Source organism: Athene cunicularia, assembly GCF_003259725.1.
Source record: "Athene cunicularia isolate RWA chromosome Z unlocalized genomic scaffold, athCun1 chrZ_part1, whole genome shotgun sequence".
Lineage (NCBI taxonomy): Eukaryota > Metazoa > Chordata > Aves > Strigiformes > Strigidae > Athene > Athene cunicularia.
In genome coordinates this window covers 3514756-3538302 of record NW_020799142.1, presented here as the reverse complement: position 1 = coordinate 3538302, position 23547 = coordinate 3514756, and the positions used below count along the sequence as shown (strand labels likewise).

At 39.3% G+C, this 23547-nt stretch overlaps 1 protein-coding gene across 1 annotated transcript in view; it reads left to right on the top strand.

The window, feature by feature from the left end:
• The window catches only part of EPB41L4A (erythrocyte membrane protein band 4.1 like 4A), a 95202-nt gene that overhangs the window by 41708 nt on the left and 29947 nt on the right, over nt 1-23547 (top strand). Inside the window, exons 10-14 of the mRNA XM_026865758.1 lie at nt 4974-5065; nt 5992-6069; nt 8356-8468; nt 17468-17549; nt 20228-20311. Of these exons, the coding sequence (XP_026721559.1) occupies nt 4974-5065; nt 5992-6069; nt 8356-8468; nt 17468-17549; nt 20228-20311 (449 nt within the window). The remainder of the gene's footprint in view (nt 1-4973; nt 5066-5991; nt 6070-8355; nt 8469-17467; nt 17550-20227; nt 20312-23547) is intronic.

Sequence of the window (23547 nt, the reverse complement as noted above, 5' to 3'; positions counted from 1 at the left end):
ATATAAAGACAGAATATTTCCTATTGTAGATAACAATTAATAGTATCCAGGTGTGTGCCTAGCCTGTCAGAAGAATAATGTTGGGAAGCAGTAGCTTCAGAGCTGATGTTATTATTTCTGTTACATTTGTATTACATGTACATGCAGTGCGCTCTGTCATGAGGCAAGATCCCTCCTTCTGCTATATGAATATTCATTGCAACTAGGAATAGATGCGTGTGTGCTGACAGAGTTTCTATTGTGGTTTTGGATTTGAATTTTTCTTCATTTTCTGAGCCTGGGTCTGTGGGAACCAATAAATGTCATAAATTATATCAGCTAAATCTTCTGCTCTACATCAAAGGTTTTCAAAATATTTTTGATCTGTGGATGGGTGCAGTGCTCCACAGAACAGGTGTAAGTCTACTGACAGTGGTCCTCATATTTGGAGTAATCCATGAACTTCACCAACAAGGGAATTTCTGGCCCCCAGAGGGAAGAACTGTCATTTTAAGTCTGTGTCTTCTCTTCCAGCTGGACTTGAGCTTGCCCTGCCTGGGCACTGAACTAGCTGGGCACAAAGCAGCTCGGAGCTTGAAAGCTGAGTAAACATGCTGGCATGGCTGAGCAAGCTGGGAGGTGTTTGCAAAGGGCAGCGTGAGCTCCAGAAGTTCCAGAGGGGTTTTGTGGTTAGGTAGAGCAATTACCCCTCTGACTTGTCTCCTTCAAAGGCATTAGGAACATGCTTTTGGTCTTTTCATTTGAGTTGGGGAGGGTTATTGTGGAGCATTGTACCAGTTACCAGCTGTCTAGTGGAGATCTCAAAGGCCCTGCCACATCAGACTTCTGGCTGATTTGAGAGGCACAATAAAATGGATGAGGGCTCTGACTGCATGTTTGTAGTATAGTCAAGCTATTTGCATCCCCTGTGCTAATCTATCTTTTCTCCTGTGTGTAAAAATGGTGATGAGGCTATGGCAGCATGAGCTTTAGAATGCTTTGGAGACTACAGGACAATCTTTTAAAGCGTTTAGAAGAAGATTAATATTTTGTGTGTGTCTAGCGTCTTGCCTTTTTTAGGATTAGGAGAACATTGTCAAACAACTCAACAGCCGGATACTGCTGCAAGGGTTATGCCTATCCTTTTGCAACCTCTGGCCTTGTCATCCTGCCCCTCCCTTGCTGGTGTAAGTCAAAAATCACCATAAAACAGTAAGTGGTTTTCTGACTCTTTTGTGAGCACAACTGGCTCACTGAAAGACTAGACAAAGGCCAAAGCTGATTCAGAGGAGAAAGGGGGAATCTTCAGAGTGTGCAGATGACCAGGACTGCTCTGGAAGCAGTGAGCCTTCATGGTTTATGATGCCTTACTTTAATAAACTGGCCACTCTGATAGCAACAGGATGAGTAGCAGGGAGTACCTTGTGAGGCACTAAACAGCACTGAATGAGCTTGGAATTGTTATTTCCTATAAATCATTAGTAAAAGTACAGTAAGTCTTTGGTTTTTTTGGTTCAGATATATGAAAATAATCAGAAAAAAAAAAAAGCTAACTCTCACTACGGGTAAAAAATTACAGTTGTTCAAGGTGTTAAAAATGTTACCTATTATTTGAAACAAAAGTTCATGATGTTGACAGGTAAGGTCATCTTTGCCTTACTTACACAAATCAGTTTATTCTCTTAGGGGAGAAAGATTAAACCTGAAAGATCTGCTGCCTCCAGTATCGCTTAATTTTTATATATGCATTTATAAATTGTGAGTGTAATCACAGTACACTTGCAAACCTTAAATATTCTTTAACAGTAAATAGAGGAAGTCCTAAACCTGGATGTGCTGTATGCAGTGTCATACTGGACTTAGTTGCAGTAAGTTACTGAATGCTTTGTAGAAGAGGTGAAAAACAGTGAAAGAATTATGAATTGTCTCCTCTGTGTTGGTGAAAGACCTTGGAGATTAATGTTTTGGACTTGCTTTCTCTCTTTTTAGTAAAATTTAACCGTGCTATTTGACTTCTTTGAAGCATCTGTTGTGAGGCAATAGTTTTAAGAGATGTGCGTTTCCTTCAAATGCAGTGTCTTATCAGAAAGCTTCTTGGTCCATCCCTTTATTTTAGGCAGTTTTTTCATTTTCCAGATCTGCTTTCCATAACTTGTTGAAAAATTGGCTCTATAGGGCTATGATGTTTTTTCCATGAGTGCTTTTGATTGCTGCATACTAAGCACAGATGATTCAGTGTGCATTTAATCATCAAAATGTTTTTCTTACTAGCTGAGATGAGCTTTCTTCAACCTTAGAAAAGAATGCCTTCAAATAATAGAATCAGTAGTATTTGCTAGTCAGATGTTTCATTCATATGGCAGTTTAGCTGTCCCTCTTTTAGTTACTTATTTATTTTCATGTGTTACGTGCTGTTTGTTCTGTATATGGGAAAATTCTAAAACTTTAACTTAAAAAAGAAAAAATGGACAAGTAGAACCTATTTCTTGATAGGAATCTTTTCTTGAGTTCAGTGATATTTGAACTGGACTAATAATGAGATATGGCAGAAATACCTTATTTTAAGTAGTATCTTCAAATAAACCCAAAACACTGCTGGCTCTCCCTGCCCCACCGTTCCCCTAACCCACAAACTCTCTCCTCTGAGATTATGTAATTAAATACATTTAAGTGCAGCAGAGGATTCTTTGCCTAGAAGAAAAATTTAGGAACGAACAAAGAAAGAGCAAGATCCTGTATATTAAAAGTTAGTCATTGGGTGTTTTTCTAACTGAAGTTAAACTGTCTCATCATATTGCATCAAGTTTGCAATACCACAGGCCTGATCTGATACTATTCTTTAAAAGTGAACTTGTGACTGTGGTTGTGTGCTGCATTTATATAAAATCACATCAGATGACAGTCTGATCTAGAAATTGTAGTGTAAATTAAATCATAAAATCTGAACCCACATTTCTGTTATGTGTAAAATAAGCAAGTGAAAAGTACCCCTTGACATGTCTTCCTTAAAACTTTAAAAATGTGAAAATGCCGTAGATCTTTCAGTGGGTAGATTCTTGTTTGTGGTTGCTGGAGGAGAAAGAGCAACTCTTGAAAATTCTAGTATAAATAGATTTTTCTCCTTGACAATCTTCAAGATTCTTCAGGAAGCTTGATTTTCTTCTTTTTTCCTGTTAATTAGATTTTGTTTCCTGTTTTAGAAGAGCTTCAGTTTTTAAGTTTCTGGTTTTACTTTTTATAAATTATTTTTGGTCAAAGTTAAACCTCTTGGGAATCCTACAGAGAGATGAAGAGCCCTATCCACCTGAACTTGTATTTTCTAAGGAACTGGATATATATTTGTGGGACTAATTTACTATATAATTTTATTCTGTGCATAGCAATTTCAGATAAATCCTAGTTTTCAGCATTCTTAGTGGCTTTGCCACTCCAGCATTCTCAGTGGCCTTATTTTACTCCTCTTTCTTGCCCTAGAGAGGAAGATGTGCTTTTGGAGAAGACTAGAGGATGCTTTTCATTTCTTGGGTATTCCATGGGGCTGTTCCAGACAACCATTAAACTAAGTAAAATGATCCATGGGAGGAAATAAGCTCATCTGTGTATCTCCAATTTGTTTTCTTTTGTTGTTGTTGTTGTTGGCTTTGTTTTGGGTTTGTTTTGTTTTTGTCAGAGAATGAAACCTCAATTATTCTAACCACAGGTATAAAGTTCTGTCCTTTTTACTGTTACTTGTTTCAAGGTGGAGGAAAGGCTCTTAAGCACATAATTTGTGATTTTGTGAGACTGCCTGACAGCTGTTAATAGAGATATAATTGGTTTTTGTTAGAGGAGAAATTTTGAATTCTAGAGAACATACTGATTTTTTTCATAGATTGCAAGGTGCATGTAGGTCACCATACCTCATTAAATGAAGAGTGGGGGAAACCTGCTAGAATTTTACCTACGTATGCATGGCACTGCAGAAGTATAACTAACACAAGGGCATCCATTTCCTAAAATTGGCTGCTTAAAGTGGTATGAATCCCTTTGTAATTTACATGTAGGAGAAATAGTTTTAGGACTCAGTTTTGTAACAGATGGTATTGTACCATGCAAATCATAAATACAAAACTGAGCACTTAAATATACTGAGTGACAGGTATATTGGAAATGTATTTTATGTCAACATATTTGAATGTTTATCTTGTTGGAGACAGTGTGATGCATCTGTTGCTGCTTCTTGTCTGTTAGATCGATTTTATAGTTTGTGTATGTCTGACTTCTGTCATCTCTCCCTGCCTTTTTCTCATGTCTCCTGTATTGAATGCCAGTTGTTGTCTTCCTTAAGAGATTTTAAGGTGGATATTATGGTTTTTACCTTTGTCCTTTTTCCTAGTATTTTGAATTATTCTGAAGTTAGCTATTTTTTAAAAAACCTTTCCTTCCTCGCATCTTCTTTATTTCAAGTCTTACCTTGATTCTTCTCTACATGTATGTTTTATGCATTTTTTTCTCTTGCCTTGTTGCTTCATATTAGTTTATCACAAATCTTGAATTCCTTTCTTTCACTTATTCTTGCCTTTTTGTATACTGTTAAATATAGCATTGGACTATAGTTCTGCTTGATACCTGAGGTACAGTTTTAGAAAACATCAGAAACATACTCTTTGAAAAAAACTTTGTGCTTCTTAATTAGGAACAAAGCTGATAACCTACGAACAAGAATGAAGGAACAGAAATGTTGTAGTAATCTCCTTTCTCTTCTGTTTTTCTGTATGTAAGGAATTGATTCTTTAAATTGTTATTTTCAGGCAATGAGAAACAAAAAAGAAAAACTCTTTTAAATGAAGACTTCTACAGAATTATAGAACCTGTTTTTCTTCATATTGATATATTTTCTTATGTGCATTGATATCATAGAATCAATATGAGATGGTAGGTTCTTATGGTGGTAAATGGAGACTCACTTCACTGGCAGAATCTCTCATAACAATATTGATTTGTTTTGTTTTCAGTGCAATGAAACTTCCTTCTTTTTTGAAGCACGTAACAAGATCACATGCAAACATCTCTGGAAATGCTGTGTAGAACATCATACGTTTTTCAGGTGAGTGATGCAGATGTGTTACCAAAAGGAGGCAGAATTGTTATGCCTGGAGTGGTGTAACAGGCTTGCTGTCTGGAAACACATTTTTGCTTTTGGTTATGGAATGCTCTCAGAAGTTGATGACTTCCCTTCTCTTACAGTGATGTGAAACATTAATTCTCAAATTGGGTAGTGTGGTGGTTTCTTTTGTTTTAAAATTCTTTTTGAAACAGTGTATCATGTTACATAAAGTAGGCTTTAACAGAAGTATCCACAAATGTATATGGCAGAATTTAAGCTGCCATATAGATTTTATGTATTTAACAGTCAAATTTTCTGTAGCAGCATTGACTTGAGTGAGGCCTTTGGGTTTCAGACATTGCTATTTCCTACAATTCACAGAAATTTTGTTTTTTTGATAGAAAGGTCAATTGAATTTTCATAATGTTTTCTTTACTTTTTGAAGTGTATAAAATGTTACACAATATTACACATCTCAGACCACTTTCTTTTACTGTTATAAAAACACTAACAGGAATGTGCAAGGGTGCAAAGGTATCTAGCTAGGAACTGGTTGATGGGATGCTTGGGGCTGGCGCTAGCAGTGCTGTCAATGAGTAAGCTCAGAATCCCTCCTGCACCGTCATTACTATGGCATGATGTTTTCGCCTGCTCCTCTGAAATATTAAGTGAAAGGCTGCTGTTGGCAGCAGTTTACAGTAGATCCTGAAAGGTGTGTTGTCAAAAGAGGAGAACATTAACATGCAGCTTTGTGGAGCTCTCAACCCTGTAAGAGTCTGCTTGGAAGTAGAGCTGAAGAGGAACTAGCAGAAAAAACTTTTTTTTTTTGAACTTGAAGTTTATATTTCTCTTTTCTTAGGAAGGAGACTGTAATTGAGACCTGTCTGTGTAACTTACTCTATTGTTTTATTTTTCAAACTACGTAGAGTGCCAGAGAATGAATCAAACTCTCTATCAAGAAAATTCAGCAAGTTTGGATCCGTAGGTTATAAACATCGGTACAGGTGAATTTATTTCATTGTTTAAACTTCAATTAATTCCTTCCTCATTCCCTCTTTTTTCCCCCTTTTTCCAATCAAAGAAAAACCCCACCCAGGCTATGACTCAGAGCCGTTCTGCTGACAAAACATGAATCAGGGCCATTTTAACAGACTCCACCTTCGAGTCTGGCAGTTTTTGGGACAAATGTGAGTTACTTCTCATTCTCCAGATTCCCAGAGTTGGATAGGGCCTGCTGTAGCCCATGGTGAAAGTGAGAGCAGCCTTGGCGGCAGTGTTCTCATAAGGAGTCAAAATCTCCTTCTAAATCCTGAAATTATGTTCATGTCCTAAAGGGTTTTTCCTGACAACTGGGGAATACCAAAACGAGGAGGCATGTTGGCTGCCGCCTTTCTTCTGGGAATTAGGAAATGGCTGGTGCAAAGAAATGTATAAAGTCTGTAACTTTGATGCCCTTCTTTACAGTTGCAGCTGAGCTATGGTAAGGGCTCTCAATCTGAATGATTATGTCTAATCCTGTAGCAGTACTGCTAGTGCAGTGCTGTTGATTTAAGAATAAAGATTAGGGCAGATAAAGAAGATGGAGGTATCTTTTCGGACTGTAAAAGCTGGCAAAATTGGCTAACCATTCAAGGCTGCAAGCCTTGAAAGTTGCAGTAAACTTCAGACTACGGGTGTATAGGAAGCCCTTAGTCTCAGTTTTAGCCTGAGTTAACCAAGTTGACAGTGTGACATGAAGAGCAGTTACTACTGCGATACAGAGGAAGATGTGTCAGGGAGAGTGGGTTTAAGACCCTCTCGGTGCTGTGCCACAAAGGACTAGCAGAATGTAGGAGGTAGTTAAAACTGTAAAACATCAGAAACCCAGTAGTTGTTACTGAATTTTCGTGAGATTTTATACTTTTAAGTCTGTTGAAATGACAGGATCTTTGTCAAGTAAGGCACTTGATTTGGCAATTGGCAATCACTGTTTTAAATGCAATTCTGCCACATTAGTGCCAAATAATTTAGGGTCTGATTTTTAGGATTGCTTTAGAGTTGCATATTCAGTGAACCTGAAAGGGAGAGTGGAAAGCAGCAAATCAAAACCACATCTGAAAGCCAGGCCCCTTTCTCTTGCCATTTTCATTTTTCCTGTTGGTCAAGTGATGATAAAAATAGTTCTTCATCTGGCAGAGTTATTTTGAAGCTGCTGGGTGAAAGGGACCTCTTTAATATAATGGCAAAGTCTAGAATTTTTTTCCACGGCCTGCAAATATACAAGGTTTGTTTAGGTTTATTTTTGGCTTGTCTGTCTGTCTGTATTTCTGCCATAACTCAAGAAATACATGGATTATAATGAGTAAGGCTGACAGTCATCAGAAGTTCTTTGTCATTGCCTTCTAGGAAGACTTTCTAAAAACAAGAAAATGCCCAATTTCTCTAGCAACTCCTGGATTTGAGTTAGTATCTGTGGTTGGTACTAACAGCAATGTGTAACAGTAGCTCTATTATACTTGTCCTCAATCAATCAGAATTCATAGTCAACTGTCTATTACCCTTGGATGTAAGATCTGGCCTGTAAGGAAGGTGTTACTGATGGAGAGATGACTATGCCAGTTCTAGGCCTGAGCTTATATGAATATGAGACTTGTTTTACATTTTTGTACACTATATTCTGCTTAGTCATATGGAGACAAACATTAAAATGAGCATTAAAAAAATTACTTAATAAATGGTACAATGAAAAGTCTTACTGTAAACGGGAATCAGGACATCTGTTCGATTTATTATCAAGTGCTAGCAAGAGTACTTTATTACAGTTTGCATTGCAAACATTTTCCATGCCCTTTAGGGTTGTCATTCCACATGGCAGAGAAGTGGCCCCTTACTGACTGGAACTGAACAATGTTAAAAATATGTTTTCCTGAGATGAAAACTTACAGAAAGAGTTCAGGAAGTAATTAAATTATTTAAGAAAATCAAATGTTAGAATACTGGAGGTTACAGAAGGTTACAATATGTCTTAGCCTATTTCTGATAAATCAGGATTTTGATTTAGTTGCTTAGCTCCTCTTGAAAATGCTGAATATAGAAGAAGTTGGCACAATCTGTTGATGCTTGTGCCAGTAACTGATTCAAAACAAAAGTCAGGTTAGTGCTACTCAGCAGAAGAATCAGAGCTGGCATGAGAATTGAATAGCTAACAAAACATGCTGCTCAAACCCCATGCATTTTTTTCAGTCTAAAGATCCTGTCTTTCTTTGATAATTTTTGCAAATATTTTCCCATGATTTGGTTGCATTTTCAAGTGGCAGGACGTCTTTGCAAATGACCAGAGACCCTTCTGTGCAGCTCCCACGGCCTGACCAGTGCATTGAAAGAAGTCGCAGTAAGACTTACCCCAAAAGAACACAACAGACAGGTAAGTCCTTCTCTACTGGGCCTATGGAGAGAGGTCGTCTTTGGTTCGTCTTGTTTTTAAGAGGTGACTGAGAGCTGCTCCATTGTCCTCAAGGATCTCTCAGAATGGATTTTCTCTTACCTTAGGTCAGTATTTATACCTAACCTTAACTGGATCAGAAGACTCCCGCTTTGTGGATAAATGTAAAAGAGATGGTGTGGATCAAACATGATACAACCCCATGTTTGTAGGTCTAACATAAAGTATGAAAGGGAAGTTTGAAAACAGGCAGTGAGAACATGCGTTTTACACCTGTGTGTCTTGGTTGGTATCCCATTGTTTCAGCTGCTTCACTCAAGGTTTCTCTATTGTACATTTTTTTTTCCAGTTCAAGGACAGTATCCCTTTATTGTAACATGAAGTGGAACAGAAGTTAGTGCCATGCTCTCTGCAGTTTTAAGTTGCTTCAGATGTGTGAGCTGTAATTCTGTTTTGTATGCTAAAGATGTCAGGGGAGGTTGGAAGTTTTTACAGGTGCTAGAGGAAAAGTGTAAGATTAAGCACAGATCACAGAAGTCATTCCCAGAATAATGGATGTTTCCTGAAATTTAGTAATAGAGACAGAAAGCTTTTCTAATAATGTCAAGATCCAGCTTTACAGTGATTATGCATGTATTTTTAGCTTCATCTGTGACAGAAGTCATGCAGATTTCAGACAAATTAATGCATGGACTTGAGTGTGTATGTATGTGTGTTAGCAGTTGGAGAAAAAACTTGTCTGAACTTCAAAATAGAAGCAAGATTTGTCTTCATCACGGCTTATTATGGCACTGTAAACTTTTGAGAGTCACCCTTTTTAAAGAGAGCAGGTATGTACACCTGGAAACCTCCCATGTCTATTCTGGATGCCATCTTTTGACTCCAAAACAACTCTGGTATGTTCTGCGTTTTAGCTGTAGCATCTTCAAGTGTAGTATAAATAGAAGTATTGCCCTTGGAAAATACAAGCAGTTTACAACTTTTTTTTTTTTTTTTTAATTTTATATTATTTAGTTAAGCATAAAAAGAGAAGGATTGCTTTGCTTTCTGATTATGGTATCTTTCTGTTGTGTCTGTAGTTGTCAGTGGGGACCTAAGAAGACAAAAAGCTGTTCACTCTTGAACCTAGTGACTTAGACTTTTGTTCAGCGGGGCTGTCCTATTTGTAGGGTGGTAGTTCAAGATGAACAGCATTTCCCACCTCATTATTTCAAACTCAGTTGTGCAGAAAATTGTGTGGCTATTCAGAGGTAAACTTGTCAGCTGAAACTTAGCCCTTAGTTGAAGATAGTATTTGCCTTAGCACAGACAGTAAGAGTCAGTCTATATTGCTGCAAGGTTGTGTGTGTTGTGCTTGTTCATTTTTTTTTGGGTCTTTTTGACTGACATTGTGAGAAAAACTGAAACCTTCCTGTGGCCTGCTCTGCTGATGTAACATGATGCAGAATTCTCTGGGCGATATGGTGTTTGTTGTTTTGATGGATTTAAATGTTTTGTTTTACTTTAAAACAAAAGGCTTCTTCACCATCTTACTCACATGTATTTGTGTAATCTGTATCACCCATCTGGGTTATTTTGCTTATAATTCAATTTAATAGATTACCTACATGTTCCAAGCATGCAGTAATTTTTCACTGGGGCAGGTGTATTATCTGAGATGACTAAGTGAGTTTGTTTTGTTTGCCACTTAAAATATGGGCTACGGAAGAGAGCTATGTCATTCAAGTTTCATCTTTCCCTACAAATGAGTGTATTTTTTACTCTATGTTTTGATTTTGTATTTGGGTATTCAGAGTGATAAACATCCTGTACTTTTTCTTCATTTAAAGAGACTTTCTGATGCTGCAGGCAGACTTAAGACTACTTGTCCCTCAGACACCGTGTGACAGTCTGTTGCATGTCACAAGGTTAAATCCACCCCTTTTCAACTAAACTGGTTCTTGGATGTAGCAAAGTCCATTTTGCACAATAAATCAAGCCTGCTTGATATGTAAACAAGCATCACTTGTTTAAAAATACTAACCCAATGTAGATTTTACTTTTATAGAATATTTTTTATATTGGAAATGAGCATAGTGGTGTAAACAGTTTTATGAGTTACTTAAAACTATCCCTGACTGAAATGTTTGAGAGAATAATAAGACATTTCTTCTTAAAATAAATATTCCTTTTTCATAATGAGATTATGCCGATGGTTATCATTGATGGCTAGTCCTTTGTTTTTGATTTTGTGCCTCTAGTATGGTATAATAAGATCAAACATGCCTTGTTCAATATTTTAAACAGGGTGGTTTTAGTTTGCATGTATTACACAATTCCTAAGGTGTTTCCTGCCAGATGCCACTTAAATTAGGATCCAGGTAGACATGGTTTATAATTCATCTTTTAGGAATGAAAATCAGAGCTCCATTTATTCTCCCAAAGCGCAAAACCAGGTAACAACGAATAGTTCTTACACAGTAACTTACTTCCATCTTCTCGGAGTTCAGCATCTTTCCACATCTGCTTCTGTACTTTTTTTCCTTTTCTCAAGATTGCAAAATTAAGTGCATGAAAGGCTTCCTTTCTGCAGCCAGTTCAATTAGCCATTCTGATTTTGTTTTGGTTTTATGGGACCAGCCACAGCAGTGGTTTTGGGGGCAGTTAGATGAACCAGTAGCTACAAATGCATGGCTGTAGCATATGCAGTTTGCATTGCTTCTATCATAGAAGTGTGGGTGAAGTGCTAAAGCCTCTAACCTCTGGCATCTCATTAAAATGTTTTCTGTTGTTACTTCTTTTTGTATAGGTGTTCTGGTATTATAAGCAGTTATATAGTATGTGTTTTTTATGGTTTTTTTCTGTCACTGAAGGTAGAGGTTAACTATCTTTCACAGAGCAGAGTGACTAATAATGTTTCTTTGACTCATTGGTGCATTAAAGTATGCTAAAGTCCTTAGGACTGCAGCCACTTGGTGAACTCTGAGTTAAGAGTTGGAGTAAGTACCAAGACAATGATAGAAAAAATATTTACTTTTATGTTTTCAATAAAAATAGTTGTGCTTTCAGAGAGGGATTGAAGGAGATGATACTGTGGACAGAGAGAAGCTAGCTTCCTTGTATAAAAGCTGCTCCATTGACTGATTCCCCTGATAGGATAGGCAGTGCAGACAGTTTGGCTTTAGTGTGGCAGATTATTTTCCTAGAATCCAGAGTACAGTGATTTAAAATGCAATAACCTCCCTTTTGTTACTTGCTTAATATCTCAGTGGTTCTAGAGTTAATGGAAAAGATCAGACAAGGATTCTTATATTAGTGCTCTTTTGTGTGTGTCTGTATGTTAAGGTTGGCATTCAAGTCGCAGAAGGGTTTTTTTGTTTTGTTCAGTACTGTCTTGTATGTGAGATATTGGTAGCTTGTTTTGTTTGCTTATTCTCCCTGTTCCCTTTCAGCTGAGAGAGAATAACAGTTGCATTTAGTTCTGGTTGCAAATCATAAACTCAGAGGTGGAACAGGATCTTTCATTATTCTGTTCTGCCCTCTCAGGGCAAGAGTGGTAATGTTCAGCTTTCACAGCACCGAGTAGAGTGAAAGAATTCATTATTTGTTTGTCTGGATGCTGCACGTGAAAAGCTTCCTGGAAGTGTCCTCCCTAGACAAACATTGATGTGTCTGTTGCTGTGGGTCTGAGTTTAATTCAGTGGTGAAAAACACATTGCTTAGGGTTTGCTGTTGTTTGTTAGCTTGGGATTTGATGCGACTCTCCCTTGCATGCTGGGCAGTTGTATAAAATAGTGTAAAGTAAGTGCTGGCATTCTGATATAAAAGCCAGGTAGAGAATAGGGAGTGAGTATTAAAATTACAGTACTGTCTGTATTATAATAGTCCCTAAGCAACCACTGGCAGTCACAGTCCCTGCCCTGACTAACTTACATATTACCACCCACACCTATCATTACTCTGCCTTACCAACCTCAGTCATGATAGCTGTAACTTTTGGTCTAGTGCATTCAAAGCTATGAATCTTTTTCCAGAAAATTGTTAAATTTTAGAAAATGAATCTTGGGGTAATTTTTTATGTATTTAGTTATTTGTTTACTTTTTGCTTTACACTTGAAAGTTTTTTCTAAATGCCAGGTTTGTGAAGGATGGATGTGACCGCTTCTGCGCTTCATGCATGCGGTGTGAGATGCATAAACCCTAGAGGCTACAGGTTTGGGAAACTGGTTTGGAAAATAAACATTATCACAGAGTAGGCTGTGGTACTGTAGACATATGGAAGTCAATTCATTTTTATTGGCTCTTAGTAACACACAGCACAAAGCATGAGCTCTTACTGAATGTGTTCCTTTTGATCACGCTATCTTCTGTTCTCAGTACGTATAAATGCCAACACTACTTCCAGAAAATACCAGTGAAATGGCTTTAGTTGATAAGAAACAGGCATGATAAGCTAATTAGCATGCCAGGCTCCTGAGGTTTTGGACATTTACTCGAGCGTGTCCAGAGAAGGGCAACAAAGCTGTTGCAGGGTCTGGAGCACAGGTCGTACGAGGAGTGGCTGAGGGAACTGGGGGTGTTTAGTCTGGAGAAGAGGAGGCTGAGGGGAGACCTCATCGCCCTCTACAGCTCCCTGAAAGGAGGGTGCAGAGACCTGGGGATGAGTCTCTTTAACCAAGTAACAAGCAGTAGGACTGTCACGTCCCGCTCCAGTGAGGGGGACAAGTGACTCAGATTCGCAAATCCCCAATTGGAGCGGACAACAAGTCTCCAAGTTCAAGCATTTATTAACTACCTACAATGCACTAATTGAACACATGATAACTGGCTAAGTACAGAGCAAGCTATGGCAAGCAATATAATATGCTTTACATTTCTTAACAGAAAAAAGGAAAAGAGGGAGATAGAGGGAATGGGGGAGTACAGATCACCGGTCTGGGTTCCTGCGCTGCTCCTGCTGGTGAGGATTCCAGGAGGCAGCTATCTTCTTCGCTGGCATCCGTCGTCTTTGCTTCACTGCTCTCTCCAGACGGCCGAGGGGGGGGGCAGGAAGAGGGGCAGAGAGAGAGAGAGAGCCCTTTCTTCTCCCCTTTGATTTATACCCACTTTCCTTGGGTCCATCCCCTAGGTCAACCCACAGACCTACGTATCCCATGTACAGGGAGGGGTAAGGTGTTTCATGGGATGATGTCACTCGCATGATCATGACAGCCCTCGTTAGCATATTGAGGGGTGTCAACTTTAATATGCATTTCGTGGATAATGAAGCAAAGTTCGTTCACCGGACACATGGCCCTTGAAATCTGCCCAGGTGCCCCAGGGCAGAGCCGTCCCATCTCCACAGGGCTCTCTCCCCCAGATACATCGGGCAGCCTGATCAGCTTCGGCCTCCACAGAAATCACCCTGTGACTCATGGTTTTGTCTTGCGAGTGTTTGAGGCAAATCTTCAATCAGCCTCAACTTTTGCTTTCCCAGGCTGTTTGTCTTAGTTTTTCACAGGCCTGGTTGCTCGGCTCTCACAAGGACAAGAGGTAAAATAGCCTCAAAATGCACCTGGGAAGTTGGGTTGACATAGCGCTGAGGGATATGGTGTAGTTGGGAACTGTTAATGTTGGGCTGATGATTGGACTGGATGATCTTCAGTGTCTTTTGCAACCTAGACAGTTCTGTGATTCTGTGATATTTAAATTGAATGCACAAGTCATCATCAAGGTGGCTGTAAAAGGGAATCGAAGTGTGTGCACTCACCTTACTGGAAGAGTTCAGTTCAGTGAATGCTGACAGGAAGACCTGCTGCAAGTGAGATGTTCAAGATTTCTGGCTACCTAAGGTATTTTTTGGGGCCTGTTACCTTGGCATGCAAGAAACAGTGGTACAGTTAAGTTATTGCACAGTTTTTCTGTAGTCTATTCTTTTATATTAGGGATACTTTATCATACTGAGGTGTATGTTAGTAGAACATTTGTAAAAGGTACATGGGGTAAACATACTTAAAGACAATTATTACAGTTTCTGTAAGTGTGGATAGAAAGCTCCTCATTAATCTAGTTATTTGTCCAAAAGAGTTGTACAGCAAGAGCTTTTTAATTATAAAGCAAAGCAAAGGTCCTCATGGGTGGCAGTGGAATCAAACACAGGTAATACGAGGTCTTGTTTCAGTAGGAACCTGTTTTGTATTTCTGGGTAGATTCTGCCTGTGTGTGATAGTCACCCCGGTATGTTGTCTTCTCTTTGATTTTCCCTTAACTAAGTACTTGCAGAATGATAACCAGGGAATTCAACAGTGGGAAGGAGCTGCTTCTTTAAGGATTTACTAGTACTGGCTGCTCCAAAAACTGAGGTGCCCCACTTCTGCAGCACCCACCGGCCTTCATGCAGGGTGCTGAAGAAGTTGCAAAGGCAGCACAGACTTTGTGCGCTCAGGTGAGCTGACTTTAAGTCTCATAACCCTCCATCACATGACACCCAGAGACTACTGGGTGTCAGCAGAAGGGTAAGGCTGTTGCCAATATGGCAAAGGATTAGTTCTGGAGGTGGCTGTTACTTTTGTAGCACTTGACCCTTGGCTCTTTTTCTGGCAGTTTGTTTCATATCTATGACATGTTTTGGAGCATGATTCTTACTGCTCCATCAAGATATGAGCATTCTGAGGGGCGTAATTGGAAGCTACCTCACTTACACAGAAATATGTGAAGTATTGCAATTATTTTTGTTTGAAAAAGTCGTATCTTTGCTGGTTTTAGTGCTTCAGTGGGCCAAGTTATTATAATGGGTTATTTTATCTTACGTATTTGACCTAGGAAAGTAAAACTAAATATATCTGCATGCAGAAAAAATATGGTCAGAAACCCTGAGATATCTTTGTAGTTTAACATTTTGACCTACTCCATTCATTTTGCTACCACTACCTTCTTTAAAGGTGGGAAATTTCTGCTTTCTGTTCTTATTCATGTTCTTATTTATTTGTGATTTTTGGCTGTAGGCATCCATCTCTTTTTAGAGATGAGAGGAAGAATTTTTATAGCAGTCTTTTATGGCCTTAATGAAGATTGGTGATTCTTTTACTGATCATTTTCTCATCCATATTAATTCTTCTTTGTTTTTCGTTCAGTAATTCTGTCTTTTTACCAGGCAGGTCATAGTAGCAGTGTATCTATTGCTACATTATTGAAAACAAAAGATGGACAGATGTGAAGTGTTTCAGAGAGTCTGGAGAGTTGGTGGTCTCTCATTGTATAAAATAGAGGATTCATTCAGAATGCCATAATTTTACTTTCCTTTCTGTCTGTGAGTCTGTGCCCATTCAGCATTTGTTCTTCAGAATATTCCAAATTCTTCCTAGTGCTTATACTTGCATAAACAACAAAAAGTGCTTTGAAGGAACGAGTACTGTGCAAGACAGGACACAGGCTGCTCCCCTCCCCTGACAGGCACTAGTCTGAAAAACTAAATAGGGGAAGGACTAAACTACATCAGTAAAAGTGGTAATTGATGGCAGTTGATGACCAGACAAGATGCCTTAGGGTATCTTAAATATTTTTGTTGAAGTAGAGGAGAGTTTGGAGATTTTGTATGTCAGAGGGGGATGAGAAAAGTTGAGGGAGGTCATGGAGAAATTCCCTCTCTGAGATTTTGGAAAAAGCTTATAATGCAAAATCTCACCACAGCTTAATTTAAGACAGAGCATTTTCATTTTAGTCAAACAAAAAGGCTTTGGGTCTGTACCACTACATTAACAACACTATGGTGCTGTTGCTTTCACCCAGAGGACACATTATTTCCTTGTTAGCAGTCTTACAGGCTTCAGTCAATCTGTTGCATTACCTTCAAGGAACATGCACAGAATCCTGTCCAGAGCTGATGTACCTCATCAGTGATGTTGCTCTGTTGTTTTACTTAGTATCTGCTTCTGGAGGTGGTAAGAGTTTTGTAAGAAATGACTGAAATTGCCAGTTACGTGAAAGGAGAATGTGTGAACTGAAGAAAAATTACAGATGAATATTAACATCACAGCATAGAAACTAAAATCAGCAGCAGTAGGAACAAACCTGTCTTGATAAGTTTAATCTACTACTACATACCAAGCTGAACAGAACAGGGTTTTTTTTTGTTCTAGATTCTGAGCTGTGTACATCTGTAGAGCATAGTCTTATGCCACTTTGACATTAGCCCAGTATGAAATGTCTAGATTCCCTTGTCCCTCAGTGCTCCTAAATCATGAATACACAAATTGGTTTCTTTGAAGCCTGTTATATGGGGCTCAAAAAGAGGGAAGAATGCATGTTCCTGATGCTTCTTCACGTTCCCTTTCATGGCTCAGGTGCTTTGGGCTTTGGTTACAAACTTGGAAGCTAGTCAGATAACTTCCAAATACTGGCCAAAAATTTCTGACTCATTGAAACTGATGCTTAGATGTTTCTGTCAGAGTATTACTCTTTAGTGTCTCTCTCTGTTTACATTATTAGTTTTCTAATTCATTGATTCACAGTTATTATTTTCCTGGTCATAACTTAGGAAATATTAGTGTTGTGTTGCACTGTGTTGCTACATCAGTTTAAAATGTTTTCTTAGAACAAACATATTCATCTTGCTTTACCATCTAATCTAAAAATTGTTTTAGAGGCCATACTTAATCACTGGAGATTCCCGAACTTTTTCATCGTCTGTATTCTCCTCGCACCTTTCTTCTTAGTGGTGACTGAGCAGGGATTCCCTTCTGGTGGCAGTGGCATAGCATCCTTTTGAGAACAACAGCTTCAAACTCCTCTGTCTCATGAAAGAGTAATGAATGACCCCCCATATTAAACTTTCTTCTGATGTGGTATAACTAGAAATAAAAAAGTGTGATACTTACACACCCTTATCAAGTAGAGCATGCATCAGATATCTTGTGTATCGTTTTATCTCTCATGCTGCACTGTGTTCAGTAGATGGTTATGCTGAATAGGTGTGCAAGTGTGTATGCTACAGGACTGTTCTGTTTTTGTGGGTTTTTTTACAGGATCTAAGAACATGAGCCAGATTACAACAAATGGGGAAAATGAAGGAACTACCAAAATTATTGCACCTTCCCCTGTGAAAAGGTACGTAGATCAGCAGTTCCCTTCCAGCTTTTAAGAGATTGCGTATTGCATTGGGTAGAGGAACACATTTGGAAATCATTGCTAATAGTTTATCCTGCCCTTGAGTTCAGGTCCATCTGATCTTCTGCTGACAAAGGTCAGAGAGTGTTGCTAGTAATTTGTTTTAACAAACCCTGATCTTCTGGTGAACCTGGAACAGGGGTTCCTGGTGACACAGTTTGCAAACCCATGAATTAGGACAAATTGATGGGAAGACAGTTTCAGTTTTAAATAGGAAAAAACCAGATAATGGCCCAAAGGGCACTGATAAGGATAGTCCTGTGAAGTCCTGTGTGTCTCTGCCCTGGACATGTGAAGCATTTACAGTTTGGTAGTTTACTCCATCCTGTGTGATTCTCATATTAATTGTCAGTCATGCTTGCAAAGCATCTTTCAGTAGGTGTTACATACTGAATTTTTGTAGTTTAACATCTCATTCACTGTTGAGATACATAGTTGGTCACTTCTGCATAAGTGCTATAAATGCAAGGTAAACCATAAAACCCCTCAACAGCAGTAATCTCACGTGTAATTCAGATCCTAACCTTTGCAGATAATTTGAATGAACTTAGTCCTTTTTAAAACTGCATTCCTGGAGGTAATACTAGTATCTGAAGAACTGCGATGCTCTAATTCTCTAGCTGTAAAGTGTGTGTCTGCTCTGAATGAATAATGACCTAGGAATCTAATGCAGTGCAATCACCTCCCACGATAATTTTTCTCTCTCTTTTTTTAAGATTTGAGCACACTATTAAATTTTTTTTAAGCCCAGCTTCAGTCTGAATATTGTTCAGTAGCTTATGCTCTGCAAATCCAGTTGCTTTTTGCAATACAGAACTGAAATCTATTTGCCTGATTATTCTGTAGTAATTTAGCCTGGGAATAGACTGTTGCACTTATGACTCAATAATTATTCAGTTCAGTATTAAGAAAATGATTTATCTGATAAAGTGTAATTTAATTTCTTTTCCTGCTGACTTACTGTAGCTTTGCATTTTTTTTCAGTATGGGAGAATTAAATTATTAACTCAGTGACCTGTATTAACCAAAGGCTGAGATTAAAAGTGGATTAGTGACTTAAGTAGCCAGGATTCCTTCATAAAGCTGAGTTTGTCACCTCCTGCTCTGGGCAAAGCTCTGGCTTATATCTTCCTATTTGTGAGCATCTGTAAAGCTTTTTTTTTTCAGCTGCTTAAGTTGCTCTTTGGGAAGATATGTTGCAGTGGGTTGCTGTCAATAATACTTCTTGAAGAGTTTAGTGGAAATCGATGTCACTAGTTTTGTATCAGGTAAACTTCTTGTTCATGTAGAAAATGAGCTCTAGAGATGATGATGCAGGAAAAGCATGATTAGCTGTTGGCAAGAGGATGGGTGAAAATGCATGCTTCAGCTGGAAGCCACCTTGCAGCACTTGGAGTGGCAGTGATCAGGCTATCTAGAAGGATTAATGGGTTCGAAGTTGTAAAACCTGACGCTGAGAATGTTAGGAATAAAAGAAGAATTGGAGCATCCTGCTGATTTTCCCCCTGTTTCCCATAGATGCAGTGGGAGACTGGTTACAGCACTGATATATTTCTTAAGCCAGGTGACTATCTTGACTGTCCTGATACTTTATATTGCCTCAGTCAGTGAAGACAGCTCTTTCACACTGTCTGATTTATGCTCAGTGTCTAGAAAAAAAAACCAAACCATAAGGAGTTATTGGGGAAGGAATGAGAAGAATATGCTACTCTATGAACCTGTGGTCTGTCATGTTTTGAATAGTTATCACCTCTGACTTTGTTGTTTCCATCTTAAAGAAGGTACTGTAGATCTGGAAAAATGGTAGAGAAATATAAGGATAATCAGAGAGAGATTAAATAGTTTGTCATTCTTTCACTTGGAGAGAAAGAGATGAGACAGTTGTTAAAAATGTATTACAAAAAACATGGGGTGGGGTTTGTGATTAGGGAACCATCATTCATAGGGCTTGGTTTTTTCTTTATATAAGCACAGAACTAAAGAGGAACACAGGGTGGAGGTTTTGAATCAGATGGAAGTTTTGGAATAAAATGAAATAATTGTTTGTGCCATACTTAAATACTGGAGCATGCAGCTACCAGGCACTACCTATGCCAAAAATTCAAAAATGTTGAAGAAGTGTTTAAGTAAATCAATTGAAATTCCATCAAGAGCTATGTAGACTAAAAAGCAGATAAAACCTCTGGTTCAATAATCTGTTAACTGTACATTGTGGAAGTCTGTAAGAGTAATTTGTAGATTTGCCCTATTGTTAGACTTTTTGCCTAAGCATCGCTTCTCGTTTATTCTGAGACAAAATTGACCTTTTTTCTGACTCACTGCCACCATAGTGATGAGCTTGTAGAGCTGATTTTTGGGTTGTCTTTTTTGTTTGTTTGTTTGTTTTGGGTTTTGTTTTTTTTTTTTTCCCCCCCCTTTCAGTCTCTCCTTCTAGGAGACATTCGTCAACATAGCGGCTGTTTGCCCTCTTTCACATAGCAGGCAAATAACTGTATGCCAGGGTGGGTCTCTGTGATGTTTGTATGCATTTAAGATTAATTTTTAAGAGGTCAAGGGAGACAACATGTGATCTTACACTATGGGTTTTTAAAAAAAAAAAAATCTGTACTTTTGTTTAGCTTTAAAAAGATGAAAAATGAAAACAGTCCAGAAACCCAAAGAAGTAAAACAAGCACACCATGGGAGGAACATCGCCTACAAAGGTAAGATGAGGTGTGATGTCTTAGGTATTGTGCAGTGGTAAATATAATGCCATGTCAGTAAACTGAAGGGTGTTGTTATAGTACTGTATTAACAGGTTCACAACAAAGCTGTATTGCATATAAGAGGATAGGTCCTGTCATGGGCAATTAACCAGGTAAAAAATTAGGAAAATAGGTGTAGGAGGAAGTGATCAGTGGATGAGAGTCACCAGTGGCTTTCCACAGAGATATGCTGATAGACATCTGCTATTGAGAATATTTGTCAAAGACCTGGAAAATGAGTGATAGTTTGGTGATGGGACAGAATTGTTTAGGATAATGAGAGTGAAAGTTGCCTGTGAAGAGAGTGGCAGAAAGACCCCTAAAGTATGAGTGATGAATCACTGGGTTGTGAGTGATGTTGAGTCAGTAAGTGTAAAGAGAGGCATGTGGGAGCAAAAAAAATTTATGAGTAAAATGAGGTGCTGCAGAGTTATGATGGAAAACTTAGTGAAAACATCACCTGTTCAGCTGTCAGAAAAAACAATTAGCAAATATTAGAAAAGGAAAAGAACAGTATTATGCCGTTTGTGGATCGCATGTTTGTTTCACGAGTTGTGAGTGCAGTTCTGATATCTCAGGAAAAGGCTTTTAGAGAGGCGGCAAAGGTACTCAGAGGTGTGAATGGCTGTGCAAGAAATCTGTACAAGGAGCAGTGGCATAGGCCAGGCAGGACTCTTCCTTCAGTCTGGAAAGGAGATAATTTCAGGGAATGTGGTCTAGAAAATAATGAGTAGTACAGGAAAAGGAGAAAGAGTTCAGGATTGTATTCTTCCAACATAAGAACTTCAGATAAAGCTATTGGAGGTTGTTTAAAAATACTGAGAAAGGCAGTGAGTAGTGACTTACCATGAGTAGGAGACCTGTGGTTTTTATTTACAAGGGATGTTGAAAGTTAGTGGATTCCTGGGCAAAGCTGGGTGGAAGAGAAATCCCCAAGGCCTTCTCAAGACAGAGGTGTAGCAGCTGGCTAGAGTAAGTACCCTGGGCTGGGAATAGTGGGGGGACTCAGAGGGCACTGGAGAGCTGCCGTATGTACTCAGTTTTTGCTTCCTGAAGGTTGTTGCTTACAGCCACTGTTGGAAACAGGCCACTGAACTAGACATGGTGCATGGTGTGTCTTTTGGGACACCGTGATGATTTACCCTATGTGCTCCTTCTCTAAATATCAAAAGTGTTCAGAGTAAGGACAAGGCAGCGTGCAAATATTCTCTTGCTAAGGTAGATGTTTATTTGTGTTTTTTAAAGAAGGTGTGTCAGCTTCTTACGTTAGGGTTCCAGTGTGAAGAGTGCTCTCAGAATATCAGGAAATTTGATCACTCCGGAGCCACATTGGTAGGATTGAGTCTTTACAAGTCCATCTATTCTAAAGGACTACACAGTTTTAGACACATAAGCACACTGTATGCTACACGGAGGTTTTCATAGCTTCTAATAGTAGTTCTTGTGGAGATGAACTGTGGCAGCTTTTCAGCTGTGCAGAGCAGTGCTCTAATCAGCAGTCTGCAGAAGCAGGTGAAGGGGTGTGTATCCAGTTTGAAGGCCAGCAGGTTTTAAGAAAGCAGAAGTAACTGGAATTTGGTGAGAATATCATATTTACCACATGTTGTGAAAAGGACTAAGTAACATTAGGTAAAAATGTGTGGCTGAGTTTAGCATCCTTCCTCCAAAAAGTCATGGAACATCAGTATACCACCTTAAAGTGATACGTACTCCGTTACAGGCTCAGTTACACTGTTAGAAGAGGTCTTTTTTGTAGTAAGGTATGACAGGCTGGAGCGATGGGCTGAGGCCAAGTTTAGGAGTTTCAATAAGGCCAAATGCCGAGGGCTGCCCTTGGGCCACAACAACCCCCAGCAGGGCTACAGGCTTGGGCAGGAGTGGCTGGAGAGCTGCCAGTCAGAGAGGGACCTGGGGGTGTTGATTGACAGCCGGCTGAACAGGAGCCAGCAGTGTGCCCAGGTGGCCAAGAAGGCCAATGGCATCCTGGCTTGTGTCAGCAATAGCGTGGCCAGCAGGGACAGGGAAGGGATCTGACCCCTGTACTCGGCACTGCTGAGGCCGCACCTCGATTCCTGTGTTCAGTTTTGGGCCCCTCAGTACAAAAAGGACATTGAATGACTCGAGCGTGTCCAGAGAAGGGCAACGGAGCTGGTGCAGGGTCTGGAGCACAGGTCGTACGGGGAGCGGCTGAGGGAACTGGGGGTGTTTAGTGTGGAGAAGAGGAGGCTGAGGGGAGACCTCATCGCCCTCTACAGCTCCCTGAAAGGAGGGTGCAGAGAGCTGGGGATGAGTCTCTTTAACCACGTAACAAGTGATAGGACGAGAGGTAAAATGGCCTCAAGTTGCACCAGGGAAGGTTTAGACTGGATATTAGGCAGCATTTCTTTCCAGAAGGGGTTGTTAGGTGTTGGAATGGGCTGCCCAGGGCGGTGGTGGAGTCCCCATCCCTGGAGGTGTTTAAGAGTCAGGTTGACATAGCGCTGAGGGATCTGGTGTAGTTGGGAACTGTCAGTGTTAGGTTAATGGTTGGACTAGATGATCTTCAGGGTATTTTCTAACCTGGATGATTCTGTATCACAGGATAGTCTATACAGACATTTGATAGTCTACATCTAATTTGGTAACAACCCAACCCATTGGGTCCCACCCAGGCTTAAGTACATGACCTGAAGCTTGAAACACTTCTACACCATTGATAGAGTGTTGTGTGGATGAACAGCAGAGAGCTGGAGCTGAAATTGTTTCATGATCCCAAGCATTATCTCTGTAATGAAGACATGTCACAGCAGGAACAGCCTTCATACTTGTATCTGTGGAAAACATAAAGAATAGAGGTGCATTTGAATGCCTAGCTCTGGGATGGATAACTCATACAAAAGAACAGAAATTTTACTATGCTAAAAGAATATGTCTATACTAGCCTCTACGTTTTGTAAGCTTAGAGCTGTTGACTTGGCAGTGCTGAGATCTCTCTCCTACATTTTCAAGGTTCAGTGTAAAATATTTATTTCTGGAAAGCAGTACTGCTGTATTTACATAGCATGCACACATACATGTACATGTATAGCTGAATATGTATACAAGTGTGTGTGTAAGCCTTCTCAGTTTTTGCAGGCTGAATCTCAGTTAGCTGCTGTAACTGCCTTGCTCTTTAAAGCCAACTGTCTTTAAAGTCAGCTGTTTGCTCTTGCTTT